Here is a 22,798-nt window from a genome sequence, read left to right as displayed (position 1 = left end):
ACTGTTCCATGTCCTAGTGCTTCAACTGTGACAATGACTGTTACTCTGTGCCTGGACCACAAATGTACTGTCGTACCTACCACTGCTGTTGTATCACCAATTGTTACTTACACACTGAGTAAGATAACCACATTATACACTACAATTCCTTGCGAAACAGAAACTGGATCTCAAACAGTTCTTCCTATCGCTACTACCATTTCAGGTAAAGAAACCACAATTTATACTACTGTTCCATGTCCTAGTGCTTCAACTGTGACAATGACTGTTACTCTGTGCCTGGACCACAAATGTACTGTCGTACCTACCACTGCTGTTGTATCACCAATTGTTACTTACACACTGAGTAAGATAACCACATTATACACTACAATTCCTTGCGAAACAGAAACTGGATCTCAAACAGTTCTTCCTATCGCTACTACCATTTCAGGTAAAGAAACCACAATTTATACTACTGTTCCATGTCCTAGTGCTTCAACTGTGACAATGACTGTTACTCTGTGCCTGGACCACAAATGTACTGTCGTACCTACCACTGCTGTTGTATCACCAATTGTTACTTACACACTGAGTAAGATGACCACATTATATACTACAGTTCCTCTCGATACTTCTGCTACTGGAGGTGCCATTGAAGGTGCTACTGGCCATGGTGCCGCTGGTACTGGTGCTGGAAATGGTGGTACTGTTGCAGGAGCTACCATAGGAGGTACAACTGGTACAATTGCTGGCGCTGCAACTGGAACTGCCGCCGTTGCTACTGGAACTGGTGCTGCTGGTGCCACTGCTGGTACCATCGTAACTGAGGGTAATGGCGCTGGTGAAGGAACTGCACCTATGGCTGTTATTGGTAAGCCTACTGGAACTACTGCTGGTGGAGAAGCAGGTACAGCTAATGGTACTGGTGCAACAGGTGCAGCCAATGATACCGGTGCAGCTGGTACACCTGGTGCAGCCAATGGTACTGGAGCTACAGGACCTACTGGTGGTTCTACTGGTGGTTCTACTGGTGGTTCTACTGGTGGTTCTACTGGTGGTTCTACTGGTGGTTCTACTGGTGGTTCTACTGGTGGTTCTACTGGTGGTTCTACTGGTGGTTCTACTGGTGGTTCTACTGGTGGTTCTACTGGTGGTTCTACTGGTGGTTCTACTGGTGGCCTTGGAACTGGATCTACCACTTTTGTTTCTTCCGCTATAAACTCATCAGGAACACCTTCCAGTATTGCACCAATCAGTGTAGCAAATTCCAGTTCTAAATTGAAGGTAGGGTTATCATCAATTGGATTTGTTCTTATGTCATTCTTGTTGTGAGTTTCTTAGAATTTCCTTACATTGAGCATATTTTACCAATTTAACTAAACATTTAACGACCCACTACCTGCTTCTAGATTTCTTTTCGACTCGTTTGTGCCAGTTGGTTAAATTCGAACGCTTCAATTTGATTGTGAAACTCACAATTTATATAATACACGATGCATAAATTAACTAGAGGCACTATGCCTATATATACTATTAATAATCTTCGATACCAATAAGAGGTTTTATAGTAGCGCTATTTGAGCCACTTATAAAGAGGGTTGGGAAGTATTTCAGTGGAATATCGCACACTCCGGAATAGTTTAAGCTTTGCAGCATAAACTTTGGCAAAGGAAAACTTTAATATCTATTCATTCTAGCAATTGCTTGATTGTGATTACTGATAATTTCTCATCAGTTAGCGAAACGTATAATCGTCCTAATAAAATTTCTAATAGTTTGTGATTGTGAACATCTGTTTTGCTACACCAAACCCATCTCAATACTTTTATTGATCAGCCGCTAGATCACCCTCTCTTCATGTCTAATTTTGTTATCGGAATAATCAGTCTTGATTAACTTTTGTGTTAATATTCGAAATACTTATCAGAAGACTTAGAAAAAGTATTCTTTTACTACTAGTCACTTGAGTTTTCTCCTCATTCTGTCAGAATAACGAACTTTGAATATCAAAATCTACTTGAAAGAAATTAAGACTCGGTAACCATTAGTATAAACTTCCTTTTTGTTTCTTTTTTGGTCAGCCGATGGGTTTCATGGTTTCTCTGAAGTTAATCGTTTGTGCGTACTCTTTATTAAAATCATCAATAGATTTATCAAAATCAACAAGACAACAAGAAAGAGAACTTGACTCAGTATTCCACCAGGCAATTTTATTTCTTTTTTTTTTTTTACCTTCAAGCACTTCAGATAAGTTTAAGGATAATATGATACTTTATTTAAACCAGAACAAATAATTTGTGAGTCTCACAAACCTATTACAATTATTGACATCTTATCACCTCTTATACCATTAGTAAGAATTGATAACTAACGAAGTAAAATGTAACGTAGTATAATCCAGCATAGTTAATTGGCAACTATTTGATATTTCGTTATTAAGAATATTCTGGGCTAGACCTATTGCACCTAAAAGTGTTCCACCAGGCACAAAAGACGCGCGTAAAATCTCAACAAAAGTGCGCACAAACCCCTTCATCGGATTTAGAAGTAAGCGATGGTTGAAAGGAAGTATTTCAATTCCCCTCATTGGTGGATGCCAACAACAGACCACCAATAGGAGCATTTCCAGTTTACAGGTGCACCTAACTTCATTAACGGAAATAAGGAAGTGTGGAAAATACTGGTTATGAGTGCACTTCCATACCCGTAAATTAGCATAATGTACCTCGTACATCGGGCAGTTAATTGTGGGTTCAAGGCTTTAAACGTTAATGCAGGAGATACGTATATATATACGGTCGTAGACTAGTTTGAGTTCCGTGAATCATGTGACGATTACGAACATAATGTAAGGCCTTAATAATAGCGAATGATTTAAGGCTACAAGCCATCACAAAATCGCTCCAGCATTGAACTGCAAATCGTTAGAGGAGTTGAATCTACACTAACTAGCTTCAGTCCAATGGTAGCCATAAGAATTATGGACGGGACCAAGTTAGTAGAAGAATTGAAAACCATTGCACTTGTAAACCTCCCTTCGTACCAAAAGTTTTGCTATATGCGGCTAACTATTCATATGGAGTGTAGGTATCCATGAAGAATAAGTGGCTGTAGGTCAGGCTAAATAGCTTAGCCTTCTATTAATGAATTTGGCACCGCTATCTTAAACTGGATAGTCTCCTTTTATATTCATTCAGAATATATACTAGATTAGAGGAATTCCGTTTAACGTTTGTTCAGTCCATTCAGCCACACATAATATATACCCCCTCCCCCTCCCCCTCCCCCGGATTGCTTGCGGCGTGCGAATAGAAAGTTTGGTCAAAAAGTTGAAATAAAAACTAAAGTGTAATCATTTCTGATCTCCGTCTCACACAATACTAAAACACAGGGACGGCTTTTACGTTTAACATTTGGTTTCCCTCTATTACCGTATAGCAGTGGGAACGAGCCGTAGGCTAGTCCATGATAAAGCTAGTTAGTCCCTGATACAATAATTTGAGTCGTCATGGTTCAACATCTTAGGAACGACACTTCATCGGATAGTGCGAATTCGACTCCCTCAACCACTTCAAGTATTAGCGAACGACTGTATGGCCAGGACGGTTCCAACGCAGTGCGGACTCATCGGACAAATCCAACAATCCAACACCGCCGTCAAAACCAGAACCAGAATCAGTTGGACGAACTACAAATGCTGTTTGAATCACACAACGATCGGATCCGTCATCTCCAACAACAACAACAACAACTCCGCCAGCAACAGTTGCATCAACATGAGCAACGTTTGGCAGAGCAACAGCCGTACCAACTACTGCAACTCAACAGAATACACCAGGAGCATTTACAGCGGCAGCACCAGCTTGAGCAGCACCAGCAACAGCAACCGCAACCGCAATCGCAACCACAGCCGCAACCCCAATACGAGCATCAACAACAGCATCAGCATCATCTTCTCCGACAAGACCAAAATCAACAGCATCAACAACCTCATCAACATCAGCACCAACTTGTATCGCCCCCCATACAAACGTCTCCGACTGGTACTGGCCGATCGGAACTGAGCCAAGCTCCCGATGAAAGCCAGGGCCAACCACAAGTCGAAGCAAATAATAGTAATCAAGAATGCTCAGATTTGTCATCACAATCTCCTCCTTCCAAGCGAGTCCGAAAGGCGAGATCAAAGTATTTTAGTCCGTGCGATGCTTGTTCGTTTCGAAAGGTCAAATGTGACCAGAAAAGGCCTTGTTCCAAGTGCCTTGCCCATAGCATTCCGTGTACCAATAACCGTATGCGGAAACGGTGTGGACCTAAACATTTGCGTAGGAAAACAAGAGAAGTCATTGACATGATGACCAGGGACGATTCGTCTGACCACTTCAGCAATCAGAACCTGCTGCTGCTGCAGCTGTTTGGTGCGGAGAGTACCGCTTCAGTACATCTGCCCTTGACGATAGACATGTTGCTTCCGTTTCTCCAGGTATTTCAAACATGGTACTACGGGGTGTGGCCCGTGGTATCTGTGGCTCACTTGGTCGCTGAGCTAACAAAGACAACCCAAATAGATTCGACTAAGATTGTGCTTACTCAAAGTAACATTCCAGCATACGCTTTAAGTTGTGCCATTGCTGCAGCTATCGATTCCCAAGTGACCTTTCTTACCACCAAGGCAGAGCTCTTGAATTTACCTACTGAGATTACCGGAAGCCAATTTGCTGAAGAATGTGTTAGGTCCAGGTCCATGACGGAGTTTAGAGAACGTCCTAGTGCGGAGGCCCTCTTGACTTCCTTCTTTTTGTATGCTCATTATGTGAACATAAAGCTGGGGCTTCTTACTTCAATGGTTTACTTACGGGAAGCCATAACTATGGCACAAATCATGGGTCTACATAATCCTGAAACCTACGACGATTTACCAACGGCAGAGGGCCACCGATTACGAAAGATCTACTATATGCTTTTGGTTACTGAAAGGTTCATGTGTATTTCAGATAATTTGCCCGTGATCTTGGACGTAGCAATCCCGTACCCGGAGTTGGAAGACGAAGAATATTCTGCCTTACTTCGAGGGTTCTCGGAGTTGGTGAAGGTGTTTGCGATTCCCGATAAACGGTTTTTTGATAAGATGATTACTTCTAAATCCTTGGCCAATAGTTCCATGTCTTCGATCATCTCTGCTGCCAGTTCTGATGGTGGGCCGTCTGGACCTAATTGGATCCAAAGAGTTCAAGACCAACTCACAAACATTCTGGTGACCTCTCAAACTCCTGAAATCCAAAAACTTAACATCTTACTAAGTAAATATTGGATGATGTGTTTGGCATGGCACGTGACCCGACGCTGTGGACTTTTGGTGGGTGATGAAAACGACAATAACTGTTTTAGCATCATGTACCCCATCAAGATCGCACGTGACTTCATCGAAGAAACGTCTTCGTTAACGATATTTGCATTTGAAAGCAATGGACCCGGAGTTTGTATTAAGCTCTTGGAGATTGCGCTGGGTCTTATGGACTCATTAACCACGACCATGAGTTCCGAGGGGTTCGCCTCGTTATATAAAGTGTTCATGTTGGTGCACAAATTAAAGAACGATATTACCTTACCAGTGAAGTTATATCAAAGAGTCGAGAAGGTGATCCAGAACCAAGTGCTGCCAACCAGAGGCTATATAAGCGAGCTAACGGAAGAAGAAATCCAGACAACAACAGAGAAGAGGCAACAACAAGAACAGATTATGGACTCTCATCAACCACCACCACCACCAGCCACTAATTATAGCTTATTCTCTTTTGAAAATCAAGTTGTAGAGCAGCAACAGCAACAGCAGTCAAATGCTCAATACTTTCAACCGGAAGTGGACCAAAATAGTATTCAACAGTTTCATGGTTCAAAACTGATACTTTCTCCGTTTACTTTATTCCAACAGTTCAGTGAACAACAACTTCTTCAGACTCCTGGTGCCTCGGCAATACCAGAACAGCAACGCTACACTTCTGCTGTTTCGAATGATCCCAACATGGATATGGGCAACCCATTATTTCAAGTGGCTTCCGCATATTCTTATCCTCCCAGCTGCGATGAAAAAGGCAACCCACTTCCGAGGGAATATCGAGGATGAACACGAGGGTAGGTACACAAAAAATGGATAAAACAAAAAAACCTGGAACCATTAATATACACTTTGGAGAGATGAAATAAAACTATATAGAACGATTTGATAATGAATGATGATAATAAACCTCAATTCTCTTCCTCTTCATCTTCGATATCCGTTTCCAAGTCACACATTGATCTACAATTAGGACAATAAAATTGCGGATAACTCTTGATGATAATTGGTCGAATGCACTTGTAGTGCCATGAATGAGAACAAGGACTGATGAATAATGCTTGACAAGGCTCCAACTTCAATAGACAAATGGCACATTCATTCCATTCATCATTATTCTTTGGATCTTCTTCACCTTCGATGGTGATTTGTAAGCTTTGAAGTTTCTTATGAATCTCCAAGTTGAAGTTATTCACATTACGTTGCCAACTCCGATTAAACTCACATCTAATTTTAACACATCGATATAAATCTTCAGTACCTCCTCGATAGTCCATACCCAATTGTATTATATCACCATCAATTAATGGCATTAGTTGCAGTTCTTGTGATGCCGATGATAACCGAACATGATTCAAAAATGTCCCGGATGATGATTTGCAATCCTTCACAAACCATTGACCATCTTGATTACATTGAAATAAAGCATGGGATCTGGAAACCACCTTGGATTTGAATACAATTGGTGCAGAGCTTCCTTGAGGAGCATGAGCTGCGGCTCGATTCTTTTCAGTGTAACGACCAATGGGGATCTCTTGAGATGCCTTTATCTTTCGAATCACTGGAGCAAAGTAAAGTCCCGTGGATGATGATGAATGATCAATTAATGGGGTTAACCGCACAGAAAAAAACCCATCTTTATCAGTTAACTCTTTATCATCTTGTTGTTCTCTGGAGGTATCTGTAGCTACTGGAAGCTCCAGAGTTCCCTCACTTACATGATGACCCGAAGTACTATTAGAATTAGAAGAAGGAACGAGGTCAATATTAGTTCTAGTGGCATCTGGATCAGTTCCATCAATTGGCGAAACACTGGCTTCCTCATCTATTCTATTGACACCATCGGTAGAAGTAGTTGTTGTGACAGTACTAGTACCAGTTGTAGTGGCAGCAGCTGCTGCAGCAGTTGCTGAATAGGTACTCAAATTTGCAATGGTAGGACTATTCGACATGAATAAGTGATCATTATTAATATGGTTGATACCGTTGTTGCCTGATGATAGCAGTCCTTGAGAAGGAGGAGGTACCACCTCAACGTTGTTATTCATTGCTGAATTGGATAACAAAGACAGAGAATTGACTCTATTGGAATGTGAATCACTATCTGCACTCGTAGGAGGAGCTTGAGATGAGTTTCTGATGCTATTGGCGAAGGAACTCAAAAGATTACCAAACGAAGTTCTTCTTGGGGTCGATTGAGAACCATTCTTACTGGATGCGGTATTTGACCTTGATAAGCCGTTGATCTTGGATCCACTAGAGCTACGACTAAAAGCAGTACTGGATATGATATTGGTAATGCTAGTTGACCTACCCCTATGGTCTGTTGATGATGCCGTCAAGGGGGCCCCATGGGCAACGTTACTGGATGATCTGGATCTGGATCCGCCGCCAGTAACATTGCGTGTAGCTGACGATTCCGATGATGATTCAACAAAAGTAGCTTGCACCACCGGAGTGTGTTCTTCCGCAGTATTGCCATTTGAAGTCGATGATATTGTTGTGGCTGTTCCTTCTGTTTGCGCTTCTGGTGCCGCTGGTGCTGGTGCTGCCAAGGGTAACGGCGTATCATTACCCGTTTCAGTCAGATCATCCGAAGAAGATGACCTATTGTTTGTTTCAGTTGAGGTTTCGTCAGTGTCCATATTGTTATTCGTGTTGGAGACGGTATTTGATTCTACTCCTTCTACTCCAAGGGGGGGCCCTTTGGAAATTGGAGAAGGCGAATGAGATAACGCTGGAGACGACCGGCCAGATGTTGATTTCAAAGGAGACTTGGAACTGTAAGTTTCAACCATCTCCGATTCGTTTTCGCTTAACATACTACCTGTAACAATGTGATAGGTCTTATTTAGTAATGACTAACGTGACAGGTGTCACCAACGATGAAGTTGAAGATGAAGTTTGATGCTTTGCTCACCCTTTGTATAATTTTACTACTGTTTGCAGTAGCCAATAAAGAGATATGAATGTGACGTGTAGTATTATTATTGTTCTAGACGACAGATATAGAATATGTTTAGGATGTAGTGGTGTTATCAACATCAAGAATTGTCGTCTCCCTTGCCAGCTTAAATTGTTCTGCAGAAAAGGCCTTCCATGGTAGCGCCAACACAATGTCAACGATCTGTAGTCCTTAGCATTCCACTACTGCTTGACAGTATGAAGCATAGCAAATCACAGTATTACAATATAAAGCACAGTATTAACGTAACATACATAGAAGTATATCGTAGCATATTATACCTCAATCAATCGTATCAACACATCTTGTAACTGTTTCCTTCCCTTCGCATTCTTCCACAAGAAATGTGATGCACTTTCAACAATTTCCCATTCGACTGGTTGGTCACTTAGTCTAGTCAATTGTCTCTGCCATTTACCCCAATTGATGGAGTTCTTGATCATGTACTCGGAAGATACAACACTAAGAGGAATACTCTTGACGTCAGAAACAACAACCTCGTTGTATGATAGGATGGCAGCTGTGGTTTGTTCTTGTAATCTTGCTAACAAGTATTTGGGTTGACGGACCATTTCCGAGCCAAAGATTCTGGAATTAGACGAGTACTTCTTAGGATGGAAGAACCAATGAATGTTCAGAAGAATTCCAAATGGAGAAGCAAGACCTCTAAACCAAAGTTTAATACCAACCAATGGATCCATAAATTCCAAAACACCTCTAAAGTCCTTTTTGTTTTCGTTTTTAAGTCCGGCAAATGGTCTGGTTTTCAACAAGTCTTCAGACCAACTATCAACTAAAAGCATAGAATGAATGTTACCAGGTCTGCGTCCTGCAAACACTCTAGAATAAAGTCCACCAATATCAAATCCCACCAATGAAAATGGACCTTCAATTCCTTCCTTATTCAAGGCCTCATTAAGATACTCAACTATAATACTGAATGATTGAGGTGATGGAGCTCCTTCAGAAAACCCATACCCTGGTCTGTCCCATATACAATATCTTTGAATCTTTTTCAAATGATATAACTCTTCAATCCATTCTTGAAACGATTCACTAGAATCCAATTGACCTCCTTCAACCAACACAATAGGTTGGAGTTTGGAAGAAGAATATTGAGTTTCCACCAAAGTTTTATTCAGATGGACATCTCCAAAACAAGCCAAATGAACCTTAAATTCATTATTGTGAACAGGAATCAATTTGCCCCAAGGTTTGATGTGAGTATCAAATGCTTGAAGATATAATGTTAGACTCAAACACCATACCAACCACACCAACCCCAATTTCAATATAGCTTTCAAAAAGAGAACCAATAACTCGCCTATAGACCGTCTTTTCTCAACTCTACCCGTATACCGTATCTCTTGAGCCTTCCTGGATTGTTCTACCTTATAGTCACATATAGTCGTGAATACAAATGTCGCAAGAGTCCAAAGAATTAATGCAGCACCTAAAAATCCATATACATCACGGATCCCACCAACAGTCAATACCACCACCAAATCAATTACCAATAGAGAGATACAAATGTAACTTCCTACTCTTTCCCATTTTCCTGCCACAGTAAACTTCCAATACACAAGGAAATCGGCCACCAAACATATGACTACCAAATCAAACAACGTGAACGATAACCCTCTTCCTGTAAAGCCAGGAATGGCAATGAACTGAGAAATCAAAATCCCCAGAAGTACTATAAAGTTTACCATCATGAGAACTCCAACGCTATAATGGAGGATTCTGATCCATTTGAGGTTCATGGGCGAGACTATGGGGTCATCGGGATCAACATACGCCTGCCTGCGACGAGCGGCACTAGCACGAACTTGATCTTGTTCTTCATCTCCAAGCAATGGCAGCTCTTCACTACTGCTGGTGTCGCGCACTGGTTGAGGAGTGGCTGGGTGCAATTGGTCTGCAGCCATTCGCGAGTCGATCTCGGGTTGTTCTGACTGGGGTGTCATCTTTATGGTCAGTTAACGTAGTATAAGAGTGTAAAACGTAATAGTCTTCGTCGATGATATTTTAATCATTTGTATTGCTACCCCGTGGAGTTCCATTGAGTGACCGTCGTAGAGGGGTTGCAGATAAAGTTGCCGTTTATTTACAGGTCGTGCCCAGCTCAATAGATAGGCGAGAAGCAAACGGTAACGGCAAGGTTTGTTAACACTATTAAAAGTATAGAACACAATACTTTACTGAGCACTTATACTTTATTATGTCTGATATACTTAGTATACCCTCGGTGGAAACAGAAGACGGAGTCGTGCAGTATCTGATTCAATTGAAGGTACCACTACGTCAGATCAATGTCAATCGAAGGTACTCTGAGTTCCAACAGCTATTGGAACAACTCAGTAGCGAGGCAGGCATTAAAAGCTCGGATTTCCCTTATAAGTTACCCCCAAAGAGATGGATCAAATTAAACACAGAACTGCTCATAGAAGAAAGACGTCGTGAATTAGCACAGTTTTTGAATCTGTTGATCCGAGATCCAGAGTTCCAGAACAACGACCATGTTCGATCGTTTCTTAGACTACCTCAAAGCTTTAGATTCACAGCTGCCGTATTCAAGCAACAGAATAGGGAAGGCAATAATAATGATATTGTTGATCTCAATTCTATAAATATAGATAGTTCTGTGTGGTTAGAGGTTGTACGTTTGACGGATTCTCGTATAAGAACCATTGGTAATGAATTGAAGACTAGCACCGACACACTGTACACCATATCTATTCGACAAGAGATGATGCGTCTGATTCGACCTACTATAGAGAAACTACAGAAAACCTTGGTCGAAAAGGAGTTGTCATCCAATGAATACAGAAGACGTAAGGCGTTGCTTACTAGACTACAGGAAAGCGTACAGTTGCTTTCTGAAGACTTGAACAAGAGCTTCCAGCCACAACAGCCACTGCAAAAAGATTTAAATGATAGACATACATTATTGCTGAGTGGATCAAGACCTGGAGGCAGAAGAGTATTAGGTGGACCAATAGAAGAAACGAAACAGACTATGGCATTGAATAGCCAGGAACTACTACAACTTCAAAAGCAAATTCAGAATAATCAAGATCAAGAGGTCTTACAATTACGAGGAGCCATTGCTCGTCAGAAGCAGATAAGCACAGCCATCTATAATGAGGTTGAAGAGCAGAACCAATTGCTAGATATGTTGCATTCGGATTTAGATGTCTCTTCTGATAAGCTAGCTAAAGCCCGAGCTAAGGCTCGGAACATTCTTTGATTGGGAATTAAATATTATGTAGCATTATCTTCCGTAATGTACAAAGTAATTACGTAAAGCCGACATCTGTCAATTAATTGGAGTTTCTTGCACCGGAGATAGTATTCCCTTTTAGGAAATAATGTCAAAAGTCGGAGGTAGCTATTCCATATTAGGTGACTATATGAAGACTCACTTGGACATCTCTTTAACAAGATATCACAGTTTATTATCCCGATCAGGCAACAGTATGCTCTGCAGTTGGATATGGGTATAAATGCTTATGCATACAAATGAGGGTACTCCTTTCTAAGCACATCACCAAAGATCTCGATCCCCTTCTCTATCTCTTCTGACGTAAGATAACTAACACATAGTCTAACTGCATAATGGCCCCAGTCCTTAAAATCATCATCAACTTCAAAGTTGGATCCAGTTGCAATAATCACTCCCTTTTCTTGTTGTAGTATTTTAACCACGTTCCCTAACTTAACTAAAGGATCTCCTTTACCTACAACGACCCAAACAAAGTACCCACCTTGACCTCCGTAAACTTGTGTATGATTTGGTGGAAGATGTTTATCAAGAGCTTCAAGCATAGTACGAGCTCTTTGAGCATATTCAACTTTAAAGAGCTCTATAATCTCATCTGCCTTTCCCGATTCAATTAGATGCTGCATTACAGCAGAAGCTAATTGGCCAGGAGTTCCTCCGGATTTGTTTGGTCCTGTGAGTGATAATTGTTGTGAAAGCTTATTGGTTGAAGTCTCTTGCCAACCAAACCTCAATCCTGGAGCAATCAACTTTGATGCTGTAGCGTTAGATATACTATTACCATAAGTTTTGGCGGGATTAGGAGATTGCTTCTCCAAATGAACGAATCTTGGTATGGGATACTTAGAGTTTGCGGTATAGTCGAGAAACTCATAGACATCGTCACTAATAATTAGCATATCGAATTCCCTTGCCAAATCCAATAACTTTAATCTGGTTTCAACAGAGTAAATTTGACCTCCGGGGTTAGAGAATGTGGGTACCAAATAAATGACAAATCGGTAGTACTTCCGATCGCCTCTTGAATTATCATTTACAATATTGATTTCATTATCAACAGTGGACGCTTGTTCGCTGCCTTCACTGTGTTTCTTTAACTGTTGTTCCAAATACTCCAAGTCGATATCGTACTTGGATTCTTTGCCAGGAGTTTCGTCAATGGCCGTGAGTTTCCCCTGGAATCCAACGTCCAAGAACGAACTGTTGATCAAATAGTAAGTGGGACTCACTATGAACGCCTGTTTGGTTATTGAACCTGCTTTGGTCACACTAGCAAGAATATTAGCTACTCCATAAGATGCTCCAGCAGTTAAGTTAATGGTGTTAGGGTCTGTAGGAGATGTCTTATCAAGCCCAAACTTTTTGTCCTGCCACTGTGCAATAGCTTTCCGAGTATCGTAGTTTCCAGGGTCCGTTCCATATGATAAAGGGTGTTGATTGAGTGGATCATTTTCATATTCCAAATAGGAACTGTTAAGCAAGATATGGGAATATGCCTTGGCTATTTCCTGTGCAGGCAAAAGCGTCGTAGTGGGGTGACCCCTGAAGAAGTTAATTGGGGCCATAGTGATGATAATGAAGAAGAAAAGGGACGAAGAAGAAGAAGTATATTGGGGGATTATAACTGGAATTATAACTGTGGAGATAAGACCGGAATATACATTGGACCAAGATAAGTACACAATTCCGTTTCCCAATCGAGTCCGTGCGCTAACATGATATTATCACGTGACTTACACAATTATAATATGAATTGGAAGTTAAACTAGTTTATGGAGTTTAGGGGACTATGAATAGGATCAGTCGAGTTTAGACGGATCTAGCAAGGATCATAATCTTAGCTTTATTAAGAATGTTTTAATCAAATGGTAATTAACAATACAAACAAATGATAACAATAAAGCATCATAGAGAAAAAGATACGTCTTCGTGGGTGGATAAGAAAAAAAGCCCATGGTTAAGAATATTGTACTTATAATTTTGGATATCACATAAAACCATGTTTATCGCTGGAGGCAGGGTTTGTTGCAAGAGGACAGTACCTTACTTGCGTTACAACGACTACACCATATGTTGATCCACGACTACTACGTTATTTTGGTCCGCGCTACCGATATATCGGTAGCGCGTTTCTTGAAAATTTTGAGCAAATGAGCGTTCAAGTAAATGCAACTCCAAACTTCACACTAACTAAGCCTGAACTGAACAAATTGAAACCCCACAACATAAAGCATGCCATCATCATCAGGACTTTTATTCAGTGCTTTCTTAGGACTTGTGACCAGAAAGTTACAAGTAAACATTGTGGGAAAAGTGTACCCCCGTTCAATCAATAGAATTCCCGGGTACTTGTTGAGTGTCGGAACATTTGTTGGAGGATATTTAGCCTTTGACTCTTATGTTGACCTGAACAGGCAATTGTTGGAAAGAAGATTGAGTGCATTGAACGAACAAAGGGCTGACAGAGCTGCGTTCCTTGATCTTAGCATAGAAACCCAAGAAGAATTCAGACATGTTGCTGATAAAAAGGCCTATTTCTTTGAATTGTTTGACAGATATGGTGCTCCATACAAATGAGGTGCTTTATGAATGAATAGCTTCAAGGCTTGCTATTAATCGGACAGAATTATTCTTTTTATTGGGATGATACACACGTTGTGGTATCTTAAATTTATAAAAGGGAATCCTTCCCCCTTCTGTATTTATTTACACAATTTATATATACTTATTATTACGGAAACACACAGAATAATGTAGGAGATTGTCAATATTATTAATATCATTGTTATGACTCTGTGGCTTTGGTGAATACGAAGCCTTCTGGACTTGTCTCTGTCTCTGAAGTAGGTTGCTCCTCTTCTGCTTCTTTTATTTTATCTACTCCCTCTTCGTCACTGCTGATTTCAACGACTTCAAAGTCTTCTGATTCATTGCCCTTATCGTGTGCATCGTCTGAATGATGGTCACTATCGTATTCTTCGGCCACATCGCTTTCTTCTTCTTCAAGGCCACTGTGGTAATCGTCATCCCCCTCTTCGTCATCATCATCAGCAGCACCAACAGCACCATGAGCACCCGTTGGTTCGTTAGCTGCTCCTTCTCTTTCTCCTTCTCCTTCTCCCGCAGCTTGTGCTTGTGCTTGTGCTTGCTGCTCCTTCTCTGATTTCTCCCGAAGATCATCGTTAAAAGAGTCGTCATTGATGCCTTCATTCTTGATAAAATCATCCAACACTTGGTGATATTTCTGGTCAATCATACCAAACTCAATGGTCTTTTCCTCGCCATTAACAGAAACAGTTATTATAATACTAAAAGTATTATTGGTGATATTGGCATAAGATGTAGACATTATCTCTGATCGTTCAAATATCATGATAGGCTTTTTAAACCCAAAGATCATATATGCTGGACTGTCACCTTTGGCTGCCAAACACACCAAGGAACCATCTTTGGAACCTTTATGAGCCTCAATGATGACCATACTTGAAGCGTTCTCCTTGGTAGACATGGCTATGGCGTTGTCGGTGTTAAGAACATATTTATTAGAGAACAACGCAGATGATGATGATGGTAAATAATTCACCAAGTCTATCCCAATAAGTTGAAACTGTCTTACAAAGTAGTCCATTATTAAATCTTGAACTGGTGATAGTTTTAAAGGATTATTGTCGTCTTCTGTGGTCTTCCCATTAAGACTATTTTCAATGTTAGGTGGGATTTTGCCCTGTTTGATCAGTTGCTTCTTGATCTGGTCAAGATTGACCTGTAGCACAATGGGATCCAAACCATCCACAAGCCAAAAACATAAAGATACCACGTTTTTCTTCTGTGGGTTGGTGGAGTTCCCCAATATTGGTAATATGACACACAAACGGACTGCTTGTGAAAGATTAAAGAGTGAAAACTCAGGAACCATAGTCGACGGATTCACTATAGAAAGAATAGGCGTAGGAGCTCCATTGAATTCAATCAAATGAAACGTCAAATTAAGTTTCTTTCTTAACGGTGACCAGAAACTTACTTGTTGTATGTCAAAAATAATCTCTTCAGGGTTTAACGGACTTTCAATGTTAATAACGTTCCCTCCACTGCCACTGATTGTCGGTGGTGGTCCGAAGTCCAGTCTTTCTTGTTCGCCACTGCCGCCGTTGCTCTCAGAGCTGATTTTACGTCGTTTATTATTATTGACTTCAGAACCTCCGAGATACTCGTAGAGACGGTTGATCACATGTATAGCATCCGGGGTGGTCTGCATCAACGAGTGTAGGTCATTACGAAGAACCTCCTCGGTGATGTCATTCAACCAACTAGCCATGTTCCCAAGCAAGATTATTGTTTCAACGGGGTTCCCACGGTAGCTGTTACTCTTTTTTGTTGACTTTACGTTCAGTCCGTTAGATTTATTTTCGAGGTTTGCTCATTATTTAGGTCGACCGCCAAATTTCACAAGTCGTCTTCAACAATATACATACTCGCACTACAACTTTCTTTCGAAGTACATTGTCTAGCACGTCAACTACGATTGAAGCTATTGTTAGTTAGGGCGAAGTGTTTGCATTGGAATTGGTATCAGTGATATATCTCGTAGAACAACACCCTGCGATTAGTCCTACTGTCCACCTGCTCACTCCTGTTCATGGGTGTTACGAATTTCTTTGAGGGATTACACTTCACTGCGGCATTTGCAACTTCCTTATACAGAAAGGCTACAGTAAATGAGTTAGTGACTATTTACAAGGATTTGGTGGCCCTGTGCACCCAAGATGTTCGATTCGATCATCTCAAACATGGAGATCAAGTGGTACAGTCATTACGTGAAGTGGAACTGAGTAATAGAACAACAGATCATTCACTACAACAACCAATTGAAACCAGTTTGGGTATAACAATATTGGACCCTGAACAAAGTATACTAATGATGCAAATGTATGGAGAGGTTTTTGTTTCTGCCTTAGACATCTTGGCTCATAATGCTAATATCGTGGTGCGGACTTGGGACACACGAAACATTGAGAACTATTTTAGTATGTGGTTTGAACCAGGTCGACGTGTGGCTATCGCCATTCGCAAACAATTAGTTTCGTGCTACCACCGTCAAGAAGAAAATCTGGCTTATTCTGCGATATTGGCCAATGTGGGGTTGAGAGTCGCAACAAATGAATCGATCACCTTCGCACCACTGAGCACTACACCAGTGTACTTAAAGGAATGGCATCCCAATCAATATTATGCTGTTGACCTCAGAACGTGGTACTGCTCTTGTGCTGTGTATATGAGTCAGCAAAGATATGGATCAACAAATAATAATTCACAACCAAATGATATGGTGTCCTCAATTGAAAACCAAACTATACAACGACTCGTGCGATCGATTACCACACTGCGACCAAGTTACCCCGAAATTCAAGAGTCTCTACCGATGTGTAGCCATCTTCTTGCCCTTCTAATTATTGCATTGAACCCGCTTAAGAGGCAACCTTATTGTATCTACAACGAAAGCACTCGTGCTACCAGTTGATTCTTTTACAGCTATGCATACCATCATTCCACGGTTTTGAGGAGACAACAGGAACAGGGTCGTTGTACGCAAGTGGTGGTAATTTGCCCTGGAAAATTGAAGAAAAAAAAAGGAGCGTTGAAGATCATGAAAATAGGATGGTCACAAACTAGATGATGAGTAGTTAAAGACAAAAGTGATAATATTAGAAGGTCAGAATTTGCTTATACCATGGCCAAACTACCGAATTCTTATGAGCCGTATCCGTATTACCAATGTCTGTAATACCCACCACAAGTATAGTACTTGATATGCTACAACGGTGCCCTTTGAAAATTTTAAATTTTCCGCTTAACACCGCCATATTCGACCAACAAATTTAATCTGGTTACCTTAACTCCAGGGCAGCATTTGCTAATGTATAAACATATATTGATGGAGCATAACATAGCATTGCATCTGCAGAGTACCTAATACATGTACTTTAACAAATACATATTCATATATTTTATCCCTCGTCCTTATCTTTTTCTAATATTACTAACAACTGCGTAGTGTAGAGTGGTGGAGGTCAAGTTGGCTATATTTGTGTCACGTGACAAAGAGAAAATTTTTTGAAGGAAATCACAGCAAGTGGGAACAAAAATTCCCTATCACCAGTCGGCCAACTTAACCAAACATTAATCGTTGATTTCCATTACATAGTTCATAATTTGGTCAGCAAGTGTTGTGACCGTATAGATTAATATACTGCTTAGAATTTACATTGCAGGTGTCTCTTTGTATTACTCATCTAGCGGAGCTTTCCATTCCATAATAAAAAGCGATACCCATTTAAAAGACTTGATGTTCAGCGTTATCTGATCTGTGTCTTATATCTTATTGTCTCCTACCATTGTTATACACTATTAGGTCAAGCTTCGCCCCACTTCCATATACATGTCCACTACCCACAGCGTCCCACATCAACAGCATGAGCTGTATAATACTAGCATAAGAGGTGGCAAGAACTCTACAGCGCCATCCACAGCCCTGTCTTCTTCCACATCTGGACTCTCTCCGTCGTCTTCGTCCTCTATTGGCGGCGGTGGCGGTGGGAGCGGCGCACCATCTTCCTCTTCCGCGAAGACAACCTCATCCAAAAGCAACGACTCTAAACCAAGTATAAGGAGTACAGGTCCAAATCGTTTCCGTGTTGATGCTGCTGCCTTTAATCCAAGTCAACAACCGTATGTGCCTACAAATATGAATGGGATGCATAATAATAATAATAATCATAATAATAATAACGTTGGTGGTGCTGGCGGCCCGCAATATCCCATGTACTCGGCTCAAAACTACATGTATCCTCATTCCATGCCACCAATGCCCCAATATTATAACGCATATCCCTACATGATACCCGTGCCGCCTCCGGGGAATATACCAGGCGGTGGAGCGGCAAACCCAACATATGATGCATACTACAATTTCTATCACTTCAACCCACTTGCCATGGCAGTGGCCGCAAATGGTGGCTATCCAATGCAACCATCCAATATACCCAATGGTTCTGGTATGAATAGTTACGGCAACAGAATCAAGACTAAAAGGAATAATAATAACAACAATAATAATAATAACATTGTTGATAATAATGACACCAAGACAAATAGTAGTGCAACTTATAATACTACTACTAATGACAGCATTACAGGGGGTTTGAAAGCTAATGTTTCGATCCCTGAAACTCCAAAAAATAATCATTTATCCACACCTGCCGCTGTTAGTAAATCTTTATCGACATCGTCATCTGCATCAGCTAGTTCGGCAAAGAACACCAATGAAGAAAAAACTTCCACCCCACACGATAAGGTGAAACATGTTGAGCATAATACGACAAGAGAAACTAATACTCCATTGGATACTAAATCAAACGAGGAAGCCAGTAATGAAAGCACAAGGTCTTCTTCGTTAATTAATGACACTAATAAGCCAATGGAAGAGGAAAATGGAAACGGTTCAAAAATATCTACATCAAACTCTACCAGTGCTACTGCTCTTGCATTGGAATCTGAGAAGGAACCCGTTAATACAACTGATCCTGTGTCAGCTTCTTCTACCACAACCACCACCACCACTACTACTACTGCAATTCCCAATGTTTCATGTACTCCTAAAGAGTCAATAGAGACCCCAAGTGAGTCCCACGAAGCCATAACCCCTCCCCTTTTCTTCAACACGTCCAGAGACTCAGCCGTAAAAGCCATAAAACTGCATCAATCATTCAGAACTGAGTTGAAACATGCTAAAATTGATCATTTGAATCAATTTGTAACCTATAGTCGTTCAAAGAATACCGATACTGGGTTAATTGTTTATCCAAACACAATTTTAAAAATTATAGATTATTGTAATAACTCAACTGTTGTTACATTGCCCAATTCTTGGGCAGGGCCATTATATTTCTCCAAACCAAGCGAAGAGCTGGATTCTGTTACTGAGATAGCTCAAGAAGAAGATCCAATAGAGACAACCTCAATTTCTTCAGAGAGTTTGGAACTTGGGTCAACTGTGACGAGCCCACTGGTAGTACAACGGAATTGGGCTGCTGTATTGCAAAGCACACCAGCAGCTAAGAAGAAAACTTCCACCACCAGTACCAAGCCCAAAAAAATTGCACCAACCCCTCCTGTTCCTGCCCAAGTTGTCTCAAACGTCCACTCATCAGAAGCATTTGATCTTTCCAATGAAACTACCCAACCTTTAGGTATACTCTTGTTGAGAGTGATGTTTGACTCAAATTATTCCATATTCAACTCATCTACTCCTTTATTTGACATACATCCTAGAGGATTGACAAATACAGGAAATATCTGCTACATGAACTCGATTTTGCAAGTTTTACTTCATTGTGAACCACTTAACAAATTAATTAAATTAGTTTCTGAAATGACCGTTGGCACTTTGGATAAATCCAAATCTAAAACACCTTTGCTTGATGCCACAATAAACTTATTCAGTCAATTTCAAGCCAAGATTCCCACCAATGGTACTACCAATGGATACATTCTGAAGTCTGTTTCTCCTGAACCCTTTTATACCAAGTTGATTGCCCATAAAAAATTCCAGCATTTGAAATGGGGTCAACAGGAGGATGCAGAGGAGTTCTTGGGATATTTCTTAGATGCTTTGACGGAAGAGTTAATGGGCAGTATTGGCGAATTAAATACTATCCAGGTAGATTCGTTGATTCAACTGTACCCTGGTGATGACATCAATGAGTTTCTGGACAAGGTGAAGACCACAATGAAGTTAGTTAAGAAGGAAGGAATCTCCAGCAACACTAGCAATCCTAACAATTCTTCCGAAGTCGATAGTGATGAAGAAGAGGATGATGATGGTGAGAATGGATGGTCAGAAGTTGGATCCAAGAAAAATAATGTTAGTGTTAGACGCAATGGTGAAGAAGAACCTTCACCCTTGACAGATATTTTTGGAGGACAATTTAGAAGTGTTTTAACAATTCCTAAATCATCGAAAAATACAAGTTATCTGAAGTCTATTTCGTTGGATCCATTCAGGAATATTCAATTAGATTTGAGTGAGAGCAATTCCATTGAAGATGCTTTGATTCACCTAAATAAGATCGAAAGAATAAGCTACAAGCCTCTGGATAATAAGGAAGAGTTGGTTGTTCTGAAGCAAACATTTATTGACAAGTTGCCACAGGTCTTGACCATTCATTTGAAGAGATTTGCATTTTCCGATAACAGTTCTGAAGGTGTTAACGGATATGGCAATGGTCATGATAATTTCAGCAGCAATATAGCTGCTCCTGCACCCACTGCTGGATCAAGTAGTTCCTTTACTTCTGTGGCAGCTGCAACCACTACTGCCACAACTGCTACTACATCTACTACTACTGCATCAACCACAAGCTCAAACAATACCGCTCCTTCCAATGGACGGTCTAATGGATATTCCAGTAACTACGGTGGATACGGATATGGATCCGGGATCAATAAACTTAGGAAGAAAATCACATACGAACATGAATTGACTATACCCCCCCAAATCTTTTCCCCTCAAGCAAATATAGTTGAAGGGCCCCGGTATCGGTTGATCGGAGTTGTTTATCATCATGGATCTTCCATGGAAAGTGGACATTATACATGTGATGTTCGTGTTGACCGTGGGCCAGGCAAGGAAGAGTGGATTCGTATTGATGACACTCTTATTGAAGCTGTTTCTGCTTCCGATGTATTGAATGTGGATGAATCGACGAGGAATGCGTATATTTTGTTCTATCAACACATAAGGTAGATACGAGGTGTTTTTCCGAATTATATGTTGTGCTGGTACTGTGTAAACGATTTGCTTTACGTTTCGGGTAATGATTGGTCGTACAGTTTTTCCGAGTGCGAAGTGAAAATTTAATTCGTCATCATCATCAAAGTCATCCCCAAGATGCTACAACCACATATCATAAGAAGGGGATTATTGTTATGGAGAGACAGGCGATTTTTCACTTCTGGTAGTTGGGTCGACCAATATGAGCAGGAGCTTGAGCGATACTTTGAGACCACGAAGTTCTCCCTCAAACATGAGAACGATCTAGAACGTCTAAAAAGGAATATGGCATTAGTATACCCTCGGAAACGACGGCTTATACTGATTGACCTAGAGGCATACGAACGAAGTCAGCTGACCATAACGGAGGTAGGTATAGCGATATATGACCCTCGTTCTATGGAACATGCGATAGTCCCTCATATCCAGAACATACATCTCATTGTTAAACAACATAAGCATAAAGTCAATGGGAAGTTTGTTCCAGATCACAAGTTTGGGTTCAATGGAGGTCAATCGTATTTGATGAATCATAAAGACATCAAGCTAACTTTACAGAAGGTGATGGCCAACGCTGGAGCCAATGACGATGTCTTTGTTAGCCACGGAGTTGGATCAGATATAAAGTTTCTCAAACTGATGGGAGTTTTAGTTCCTACAGACATCGCTACTGTGGATACTCATATGTTATATTCTATGAGTTTTGACCGATATGCCACGTTGAAACAAACTTGCAGGTCCTTGAACATACCTGTGAGTCGGATGCATAATGGAGGGAACGATGCTTACTATACACTCTTGGCGGCTATGAAGATATGTGATCCTAATGTACGAATCAAGTTAGGTCTAGATCAACATAAGGTATTGGAGCCAAGAACTAAAGGAGAGATTCAATCACTTAAATTTAGTGACCGAGCCAAAGTGATACCTAAAGAAGGTGATCAAGTATGGGACGAACTAAAAGGTCTTTGGAATACCGATTGAGATTAGTTGTATATAGTGAAAGTATTTGATTACATTTATCGTTGTACATGCATATATACATACATGCATAAAATCATGCATGTGTATCACATATGTTCATGCATACTTATATGCTGTTAGACTGGCGCTCTTCAAATAGGCAACCCAATCTCCAATATGACTACATCGCTATTACCTTCGGCGGTGGTATAACTCCGTAGCCCCAGGTTCTATTCCAGTACCCGCTTCGCAAATACTTGGAATATAAAGCCCCAAGGGGAGAATCCTATGTTAATTTATACGAACCATGTATTCTCAAACTGCAAGAACCTAACCCGGAGGCACTTCATGTATGTGCAAGTGTATGTATAGTGATTGCTAGGTTCAATCCAGGCAGGAGCTAATACGAACCTGGGTTCGTCACGGAAGAGGCATGTATTTCAA

The 22,798-nt window shown here is 40.8% G+C and overlaps 9 protein-coding genes across 9 annotated transcripts; 5 read left to right on the top strand and 4 right to left on the bottom strand.

The window, feature by feature from the left end:
* Positions 1 to 33: 33 nt before the first annotated feature.
* KQ657_004772 (uncharacterized protein) lies at positions 34 to 1,314 on the top strand (the record flags this gene model as incomplete). Its single annotated transcript, XM_043195438.1, has 1 exon — positions 34 to 1,314. One exon carries the CDS (start codon positions 34 to 36, stop codon positions 1,312 to 1,314), a length of 1,281 nt encoding a protein of 426 aa, XP_043050104.1.
* Positions 1,315 to 4,441: 3,127 nt separating this feature from the next.
* Positions 4,442 to 6,103, top strand: KQ657_004771 (fungal specific transcription factor domain-containing protein; the record flags this gene model as incomplete). Its single annotated transcript, XM_043195437.1, has 1 exon — positions 4,442 to 6,103. The coding sequence occupies one exon, from the start codon at positions 4,442 to 4,444 to the stop codon at positions 6,101 to 6,103; it is 1,662 nt and encodes a 553-aa protein (XP_043050103.1).
* A 122-nt stretch (positions 6,104 to 6,225) lies between these two features.
* Positions 6,226 to 8,136, bottom strand: KQ657_004770 (ubiquitin-conjugating protein; the record flags this gene model as incomplete). Its single annotated transcript, XM_043195436.1, has 1 exon — positions 6,226 to 8,136. The coding sequence occupies one exon, from the start codon at positions 8,134 to 8,136 to the stop codon at positions 6,226 to 6,228; it is 1,911 nt and encodes a 636-aa protein (XP_043050102.1).
* Positions 8,137 to 8,554: 418 nt separating this feature from the next.
* Positions 8,555 to 10,246, bottom strand: KQ657_004769 (uncharacterized protein; the record flags this gene model as incomplete). The annotated part of the gene is made up of 1 exon (XM_043195435.1): positions 8,555 to 10,246. One exon carries the CDS (start codon positions 10,244 to 10,246, stop codon positions 8,555 to 8,557), a length of 1,692 nt encoding a protein of 563 aa, XP_043050101.1.
* Positions 10,247 to 10,500: 254 nt separating this feature from the next.
* On the top strand, positions 10,501 to 11,529 carry KQ657_004768 (uncharacterized protein; the record flags this gene model as incomplete). The annotated part of the gene is made up of 1 exon (XM_043195434.1): positions 10,501 to 11,529. One exon carries the CDS (start codon positions 10,501 to 10,503, stop codon positions 11,527 to 11,529), a length of 1,029 nt encoding a protein of 342 aa, XP_043050100.1.
* A 260-nt stretch (positions 11,530 to 11,789) lies between these two features.
* KQ657_004767 (2-aminoadipate transaminase) lies at positions 11,790 to 13,127 on the bottom strand (the record flags this gene model as incomplete). Its single annotated transcript, XM_043195433.1, has 1 exon — positions 11,790 to 13,127. The coding sequence occupies one exon, from the start codon at positions 13,125 to 13,127 to the stop codon at positions 11,790 to 11,792; it is 1,338 nt and encodes a 445-aa protein (XP_043050099.1).
* A 667-nt stretch (positions 13,128 to 13,794) lies between these two features.
* Positions 13,795 to 14,139, top strand: KQ657_004766 (uncharacterized protein; the record flags this gene model as incomplete). Its single annotated transcript, XM_043195432.1, has 1 exon — positions 13,795 to 14,139. One exon carries the CDS (start codon positions 13,795 to 13,797, stop codon positions 14,137 to 14,139), a length of 345 nt encoding a protein of 114 aa, XP_043050098.1.
* A 208-nt stretch (positions 14,140 to 14,347) lies between these two features.
* Positions 14,348 to 15,877, bottom strand: KQ657_004765 (uncharacterized protein; the record flags this gene model as incomplete). Its single annotated transcript, XM_043195431.1, has 1 exon — positions 14,348 to 15,877. The coding sequence occupies one exon, from the start codon at positions 15,875 to 15,877 to the stop codon at positions 14,348 to 14,350; it is 1,530 nt and encodes a 509-aa protein (XP_043050097.1).
* Positions 15,878 to 18,304: 2,427 nt separating this feature from the next.
* KQ657_004764 (mRNA-binding ubiquitin-specific protease) lies at positions 18,305 to 22,375 on the top strand (the record flags this gene model as incomplete). The annotated part of the gene is made up of 3 exons (XM_043195430.1): positions 18,305 to 21,310; positions 21,742 to 21,760; positions 21,807 to 22,375. The coding sequence occupies 3 exons, from the start codon at positions 18,305 to 18,307 to the stop codon at positions 22,373 to 22,375; spliced, it is 3,594 nt and encodes a 1,197-aa protein (XP_043050096.1).
* Between the last annotated feature and the right edge of the window lie 423 nt (positions 22,376 to 22,798).

This window comes from Scheffersomyces spartinae (genome assembly GCF_019049425.1).
Source record: "Scheffersomyces spartinae strain ARV_011 chromosome Unknown scaffold_7, whole genome shotgun sequence".
Classification (NCBI taxonomy): domain Eukaryota; kingdom Fungi; phylum Ascomycota; class Pichiomycetes; order Serinales; family Debaryomycetaceae; genus Lizanozyma; species Lizanozyma spartinae.
Note: the sequence above shows the minus strand (reverse complement) of the source record. Positions and strands in the feature narration are given on the sequence as shown.